This window comes from Glycine soja, chromosome 10 (assembly GCF_004193775.1).
Source record: "Glycine soja cultivar W05 chromosome 10, ASM419377v2, whole genome shotgun sequence".
Taxonomy (NCBI): domain Eukaryota; kingdom Viridiplantae; phylum Streptophyta; class Magnoliopsida; order Fabales; family Fabaceae; genus Glycine; species Glycine soja.
Window position 1 is genome coordinate 45,351,907 of NC_041011.1, and position 9,417 is coordinate 45,361,323.

General features: G+C 27.6%; 1 protein-coding gene across 1 annotated transcript; it reads left to right on the forward strand.

Moving 5' to 3' along the window:
• Window positions 1-6,548: 6,548 nt before the first annotated feature.
• LOC114370965 (transcription factor TT2-like) lies at window positions 6,549-7,717 on the forward strand. Its single transcript, XM_028328365.1, has 3 exons — window positions 6,549-6,714; window positions 6,801-6,930; window positions 7,085-7,717. The coding sequence occupies exons 1-3, from the start codon at window positions 6,579-6,581 to the stop codon at window positions 7,638-7,640; spliced, it is 822 nt and encodes a 273-aa protein (XP_028184166.1). The 5' UTR covers window positions 6,549-6,578; the 3' UTR covers window positions 7,641-7,717.
• Window positions 7,718-9,417: the final 1,700 nt, after the last annotated feature.

Here is a 9,417-nt window from a genome sequence, read left to right on the forward strand (position 1 = left end):
TGACAAACGACCTTAAATATATATAGTAATTCTTAGGTGGTTTTAGTATTATTGTTATTCAATTAAAATTAAAATTTTATCTCAATAATATATATAATAAAGGTTGATATTAATATCAACCATGATTACTGAGGTAAAATTTTAACTTTGATTGCAATATCGTGAGTATTATATTTAAGTTTTTTCGTCTAAATACTTCATACATGATAGATGGTTGAGGATGTTAAAATAAGTTTTGATGGTTATGTGACCATTGATAACTAGTGTGATAAGTCGTGTTATTATGGAGAATTAATTATGCTATGATAGTTTGATAAGTCATGTTATTATAGAGAATTAGTAATTTATACTTGGATTGTGTTGTATCTTAAGTAGTTGAGTAGTATTGTATGTGTTTTAATTATAAGACTTTTTTAATTAATTTGTATCTTTAAAAAAAATAGTTATCACATTAAATTTATCGATTATTTTTATTATGCATGATTCCAAAATTTATTTTTTTTTATTCAGTTACTTATTTCTCATTAGTATTTGAAGAGAAAATTAAGTAAGGATATATAAGAAAAAAATAATTAATGTATATAAAAATTAGAAAAAGATTCTTATAAAAAAGATCAAATAAATTTTTAAAAATAGTCTTATATATAATTAGGGACGAAAAAAAATATTTGAGAAAGCTTATGAAAATAATTTAGGATATGTTCATATATTGTTTTTGCTTATTTCAATAAGCTCAATATGGTACTTAATTATGAAAATAACTTATAACTTATATAAAATTAGTTTGAACTTATTTGTCCTTCAGATATAAAAGCAACTTATACACAATAAGTATTTATTGAATAAAATCTTAATTAAATATCCAAATAATTCCTAGCTATCTAAGTGTATATGCAACAACATTTATTTTGAGATGAAAAAACTTATACTGGTCAACTTCACTATAAAATTTCACTTGAAACATTTTTTTAATATAAATAATTCTAATTCAAAGTTATTTTAACCTAATAATTTGTTATTAGATAATTAATTTAATTAAAGAAATACTTTAAATCAAGTAAATGACAAATATGTTTTTATCTTCCTAATGTACTTTGCAACTGTTTTTTTTTTTTATTCGTTGAAATCCCAAAAAAATACATAACAAAACCCGCATTATTCAATCAACTGATCAATAAAACTCCCTTAATATTTTTCAACTCTTTCACTTTTAGATAAACAAGATACTAGACTTCTTAATTTAGTATAACTGGAATCTAAAGATGGGTCCTGGTTTACCTGGGTCCTGGGCTGACTTGGCTTTGTTAATTGGTCTGTTTTATGTTAAAAGGTATTAAGCTTTTCTTGGGTTTTTATTTACTGACTTGGACCTATTTTTTGTTCAGTTGTTTTCGGCTTGAAGTTATATTCTATCATTCTCTAGTTATAAAATCCTCTTAAAAAATTTATTTATTCTTATTTATAAGATTTTTTCAAATTTTCTAAATACATTAATTATTATTTTTTATACATATTTTTACTTAATTATTCTTTTTTCAAATATTAATGAAAAACAAATAAATAGATAAAATAAAATAAAATGATAATTTTAGAATAATAATACAAATAATTAACAAACTTATTATGATAACTATTTTTTAAGGAACGTAAATTAATTGAAGGAGTCTAATAATTATAATTAAAGATGAACGGAGTATGAATTAAAAAAACATATATAATTATATAGTGAGAAAATCATTTTTGTATGAAAATAAGAGGAAATTTTTTAGCGTAACAGATGATTAAGATTAAATGTTACTTAAATGACACATGATCGTTGATCGATAGGGAAGTTGGGGAGAAATTATTAAATGCCATAACATGACAAAACAAAATGATGAACAGTGGTGCTTAATCTGCTGAAAAAACAAAATCCTCACGAACTTTTTACGTTCAAAGTTCATGGGAGAATTAATATAGAAAGAGCTTTCCGGCCAGAAGTAGTATATATATTAATGATTAGGCTAAAAGCACAAATATAATTTATCATTGCGTTTCTGTATGTACGTACAAATTAACACAGCTTCACGATTTCTATATAGTATTTTCCCGATTTCCATTCTATATTGTTTGGTGTTCCTTCTGTACAGGCTTGAACAACGTGGAGGAAAGAGTTGTGACTATATGATGGTTGAATTATCACAGTCACAGGCCAAATATATATCTAGAGAATAACCATTTTTGGGTTTCTTTAAATCAATATGAACAGCTGTTAATTACTGTATTGCTTTCATTTCTTCATTTCTCGTATCATATGTAGCTTTGATATTCAAATTTCATAAAGATATCGATCATTGCTTGTTCTAGATAAGTATATATTTTGGTTTTAATCATATATATATGCTTGCACTTTCACGACAATGGCATCAGCTTTCACAGCAAAACACGTATGTCACATTTCCATTAGTCTGCATTTAACTACTGCACACGCATATAGTACAGAGCTGCAATGATCGTTTACCCGCACCACTGTTAATTAAATATATAGATAGCACAATTACATCTTTATACGTTTGTTTATTCTAAAGAACAATAAAACATTAAAAAAATCGACTAAAGAAAGAATATTGGCAGCTAACTGATTGCAATTCATTAAGGACATCCCCTCCCACCTTGATAGAATATTACAAAGTCATGTCAATAATAACTGAGTTAATTTCTTTAGTAAATTGAAAATGCAAAAAAACAAAATATACATTAACAAAGAAATTAAACAGGAAACCAAATATTTTTAACGTAAGTATTGTATCTTCTTAGTTCTCTATATGCTTAAGATGTGATATTCTATCCACTATTGTAATTTGATCAGGCAACCAAATTAACATTCATCAACTTTTAATTCTTATTGATGCAATTACCTAGCTAAGTAGTAAGTATAATTTTGTTTAATCATTTTTATATATTGATCATTGTTTGTCTTTGATTTAAATTATTTCCTTCTTTTTTGGCATAGAATCACATGTTTTAATAACCAACTTATTGCTTCTGAATTGGATTAAGGATGACCTCAGCAGTTAGATAGTGTGACAAACTTTATTTTTTTGCAAAGAGAACGTGAAATCAACTGAAAATGTGATGATATTGGTTGAACAGGCCATTTTATACATTAACTTTTAAACCATTGCTACACTTCCCGGGCACACCATGTGAATGCTGCCATGCAGTGGGCGACTCCAGAAAATGTTGGACATGTGACATTGGACATTCATCCAAGCTTTCTATAATGGTGTTTAATTAGAATTTTTAATTTCATACCGTCTAATACTATAACTTATTATAATATCATGTTGCTAACGATTTTACAGTATTATTGTTTATTATTTTATTAAAACTTAAAATATTTGTAATATAATATGTTCCTTTTGTGTTTTGTCTTTAGTTTAAGATTATAATACATAATTTAATAAATTTCATTAATATATTTATTTTAAAAATAATTTATAATTTTCAAGTATGTCATTTAATTTATCTCTTCAAATTATTATTCGACAATTTAATGTACTATTATTTTTTAACAAAAAAGATAATTAAAAAAATATTATATTATAGTTTTCAAATCACAGATAACCAAAAATTGAAATTTTTATTTAAATAAAAAATTAAATTTCTATCATTAAATTACACAAACTTTACACAATGAAAAAAATAAAAAGATGAAAGCAAAAAAATGAAAAATGAAATAGTTAACATAATATAGATAAATAAAATAAAAATAGTTAAATGTTATATACATAATATACTTATTAAGAAAATTAAATCATTATGTAGATATTTTATTATTATATATCCAATAATATGAATGAGATAAAACAGTGAATAGTATATTGCTAAAGTGAAGTTGCTAAAGTGAGATCAGTGAAGAAAGTTAAATTTACACTAAAAAATATCAGGGATCAAACTGGAGATAGATGATGATATGATATCTGAATTCTCAAAGTTTGGGTCTAGGGTCCTTCCTAGGTGGAGGCACCACCAGGCTGGCTAGTGGCTACCAAGATCTTTATCCTTTTTGTTTTCTTTATCTTCTTTTTTCCCCGAGATTTGCCAAGAAACAAATACAATATATAGTTCACAATATGACGTAATAGTAAAATCAAGATGACATGTTATTGTTACTTTTCCATATTGTTTCCTTGAGATGGATGACCAATGTGGATTTCAATTTCAATGATGCTTTGGAATTTGTCATTAAAATTCTTGAAGTTAGTTAAGAACAAATTTATATTTATCTATTCACTTTTTTTACAAATAATTTAATTAATTAATGATTAAATACTTACTAGCTTATACTAGTCACAAATTGACTTCATATAAAAAAATAAAAAAATATTTTTTTTTCTCTCTCCCAAATTTTGGTGATAATTATTTTTAGTATAGTTAAATAAGATTTTGATTGTTCTCGGTTTCTAGACTTTTATTTTATTTATGTTTTTAATTCATATTATTAAGTATCATCGTTGAATAATGATGTAATAATTATATTAACATTCACATGACATATCATGTGACTTATGTTAAATTTTTTAATAAATTATATTTTTAGTTTTTATCTTTTTCTATAAAATTTACTTTTAGTTCATTAATAATTTCTTTGATTGATTTTGTAAGTCACTCAATAATTTTTTAACCGATCTTGATCTTTCAATGTGCAATGATGTTCAATCATAGGACACACATGGACTGTGTAACATTCACTTAATAAAACATGTCTATAAAAGATATGTTTATAGTAAATTTCAATTTCTCCAATTTAATATTCTTTATGTTTATCTTAAATAGCCAATAAAAAAAATGTTTGTCTTAAATAGTTTCATACGTACATGTATTTAAACAAAAACATGAAATAATGTTTATAAAAAAGGTGGCATAAATATATTTTTATCTAATTAATGCATGTCTGATATTATAACTAAAAACGTAAACATTCACTTATTAAAAAAGTTACACAACTTATATTATAACTAAAAAGAGAGAAATTAAAATAGAACAAAACATAAATTATTTTGTTATTTGTATTTACAAAAATACCTTCTTTTTGCCACTTAGAAGTTGGATGCATGGTTGAGAAGATTAATGTTTTTTCTCCTTCAAACCATCACCAGTGCACAAAGCCACAAACACCTTCATCAGACAACAAGCAACAACATCCCTTTTGCGTATGTATGGGTGAAGGAACAAGGATAGGGTTCCAATAGTAGTTGGGAACAGTTTTCAAATTGATGTAGAGTTGCATCAAAAGAAAGGGTCTTGGTTATGTATGATGTGCACCTTTTCATTATTATATTGGACTAATATTGCATTTGGGATTGAAATAGTGAAAACAATGGTCGTTGGTTGGTTTAAATTCCAAGGAGAATAACGTACAAAGAAAATACTTTAGTTTTTGTTTATATGGATTTACGTTGTATTTGTTTCGGGTAATTTGCATGCCAAGAGATATAGGAAAGAATAGGAGAAATATTTAGTATTTTTTATTTGTTTGGAAAGAAATTAAAAAAGAAAATTTTAAAAAATTTATGAATTTTATTATATTTTTCTCACTTTCGTGATCTGTTATTGACTAAGTAACTACATAAATAATTTAAAATTTTAAATCTTAAAGCTTAGATGTATGAATCTTCTCTTTACTTATATAGTATTTGATTTTTTTTATTTCTGTTCGATGTAGGATTTCACCTCACATTTTTACTTTAACATTAACTTTATCAATAATTATGTTTGGCAAAAAATTTAATTAATCATAGTAAAAAAAAAAAGAAAATTAACCACCTTTTCTTTTTACAAACACAAGGGAGGTTTTCCCGTAAATAGTAAAATATATACTTTACACGTGCTATATTGATTCTTACCAATAATAGTGAGAAATGGCAATGCAATCATCTTATACTTCTGTTATTGATTTTTGAGCTGCTATACAAATCAAATTGAAGAGGGACCCGTGAGTTATGATATCTGAGTATGATTGTTCTGGTTTTTGAGCCACTAAGTTGGCCTCCTTCGAGGCTTGGTGTGACCAATCCTATATTCGATATCTGTTTGTCATAATTTTGTCGCACTTTTTTTTTTTAAATCATACTTCTCTTTATCTGATTGAAATGCCACCTCTTTAACATTAAACTATAGTTTATATTAGGAATATGTCCAATTCCTGCAGTAATGAATCCCAACAGTGAGTGGGGTTTAAAAAATATATTAATGTTATAAAGGGAAGTACAAAACTAATTTGATATTTACCGAAATTTTGAGGACGAAATAAGGTTGAATCATAATAGAAGCACAAATTATATTCATAGTTTAAATTACTTTTCTCCTTGAAGGAAAAGAACACCACCACTATGGCACTACCGGTCCCATTTGAATGGACTAAACAAGTTAAGAACTGTTATCATCATTAGTTGATTAATCTACCATAGAAACTAAATATATTTAAGTACTTAATTAAAAGAAAAATGAGCAAGTATTTAAGGGAGCATTCACAACACCTTTCAGAATCCAAGAATAGAGAGACAGAGAGCGAGAGAGACAGATAAATAGAGAAGATGGGAAGAAAGGCCAATTGTGACAATCAATATGCTATGAACAGAGGTCCTTGGTCTGCTGAAGAAGACAAAATTCTTATGAACGACGTTCAAGTTCATGGGGAAAGAAAATGGAGAGAGCTTTCTAAAAGAGCAGGTATATATACAATGCAAAATTATTTGGTCATATATGTTTCAAAATTATTTCCAAATTTCATTTTTTTTTGGGTGTTCCAAATGTAGGCTTGAAAAGATGTGGGAAGAGTTGTAGACTCCGATGGCTGAATTATCTCAAGCCAGATATCAAGAGAGGAAACATTTCTTCGGATGAAGAAGATCTCATTATCAGACTACATAAGCTCTTAGGGAATAGGTGGTATATCTATCTATTTATATTATAGATGCATTTACTTTTTCTGTTTTCTTTTGTTGGTCACATAAAGAATATATCAAAAAAATGTTAAAGAATATGTAACTAACAATTCTCTTCATCTTCATGTATTTATATATTAATTGGTTTGATGTAGATGGTCTCTAATTGCGGGACGCTTACCAGGGCGAACAGACAATGAAATTAAGAACTATTGGAATACTTATTTGAGAAAGAAGACAGAGCACAAGGACAAGCATAACAAAATTCTTAGCCATAACAACAACATTCCTATCAAATTAAGAATTGAATCTCCACAGTGCTCAAAAAATTCCTCTGGTAATGTTCTTGATCCTGCAAAATCCCCTCACCCGATGAGGTGTACCAAGGTTATGATGCCAGTCAATGATTCAGTCAACACAATGAATTTGATTGCAACGAGCTGGGAGAATCATAACCCTTCTGCATCCATGCCACTAGATGACCATAATCATTGCTTAACAGGTGTCCTCCAAGACCTTGACATTAGTGACTTGTTAATGTCGTATGAGGATGATTGTCGTTTTAATGGATATGCTTGTGTCGAAATACCCCAACATATTTTTAAAGATGAGACTTGGAGGCTTGATGATTCGATGGGTGAAGAAGCATGGTATGAGAATTGGAAGATTGACACCTATTTTCCACAAGATATGGGGTTTTCTTCATTTTAAAAGTGGACAAAATTTAGGTACATTACCTTAAAGTGTTTTTAGTATTGTTATTCAATCAAAATTAGAATTTCATTTTAGTATCATGTGCAATAAAGGTTGACATTAAATGTTGGTACCAAGGGGAAATTCTAATTTTGAATCAAAGAACATGTCAAAAATGCTTTATAGTTTTGTGCCTAAATAGTATCCTTTTAAAAAATTGAACTTGGACGAAATAGCTGAGGATGTTAAATAAAAATAACAGAGTTTTGAGGGTTATGTGACGTTTGGTGTGACTAGCTAGTGTGATTTTGATGAAGGTATATGGTATGACTTGTGTTTTTTTTATCACTAAATATTAGTTTTTGTTAATAAAAGAAATTGAATTTATAATATTTTTTTTAACTATCCAATTCACCTTATATACAATATGAGTTGGGGTTATGAGGGAGAATTATGCTACCAGGTTATGTTGCAATTTGGGTGAATTATTCCATAAGTTATATGAAAACTACGAAGTGTTACTCTAGTTATAAGGAGCTACGGAGAACTTACGTAAATTCCCTTGAGTTCTTTATATGGGTCTTATAATAAATTTTATAAAAAAAATGGGTCTTATAATAAATATTCATGTATTTGAAGTTTGATAGTGAAAAGGAATTAAAAATTAGAAAAATGAGTCTTATAATAAATATTAATGTATTTAACCATAAACAAATGTTAGACCCAAAACCTGCAGGCTGCAGCATACATGTTAGAACCACTTCACGACAGTAATATAAATATCCCATTTGATTACTCCTGGAGCTGCACTTATAGAATCACATTTAGCATCATGACAGTGACAGTACTAAAAATGAACCATCCATGCACTCCACAACCGAATGCGTTAGTGCCTAAAAATGCAGCCAAAATTGAATTCACGATAAACAGAAATTAAACAGCGTCATCCTATAACAAAAGGACAGCACCATTCTACGATTTTCCCCACTACTCATCTGTCATGCAGTTTGTGCCCAACTCAACAACACCCATACCGTGATTAAAGCCCAGCCCACTATGATTATTGCATGATCGGACTTGCTGCAACACATGTTAAAGGATCATTAAACCAGCATGAGAGCCAACATGAAAACCCGTCCTCGTTAGCTATCCATCTCCCAATACATCAATTCCAATTTTTCATCCTTACATCCTTGATTTTTGTAAGACTCCTAGTTATTATTTTTATTTTTGCTCTAACCCTCTGAAAGATAGATTTAGACTCATACAAAATTTGACTTGAAAGATAAGTAAACACTAACCATAAACTTTAGAATCCTTAATTTTTGTAAGACTCTAATTTTAAAAGATATGTTCTACTCATGTGATTTTTACTTGATTTTTTTTTTGTCATCATTAAATATCAAAATTTACATGCTTATGAGCAAAATCTGGTGGAATAAAAAACCTCTTCCATGTTATAAAGTTGTCATGTTTTTACGAGAACATTTGAAATTTATTGGTTGATAAAAGGAGTTTCTTTGAATATACTCATGTTATAATTACTCTTGTACAACTACTGCTTATATAAAAATGTTAGTATTCTCATGACTAAATTTTAGCTCATAAATACTTCAGGTTACTTCTTATTTTCATCCATAGATAAGAAATATTGGCTTGACTTTTATAAATATATGATTATAAAAAGAATGATCACCAAAGTCAATTAGTCCTAATATTATTAAAAAAAATATCATTTAGCAACAAACCAATCGGTTCGCAACACTCACAAAACATGTGTCAGTGCTAAATTGTA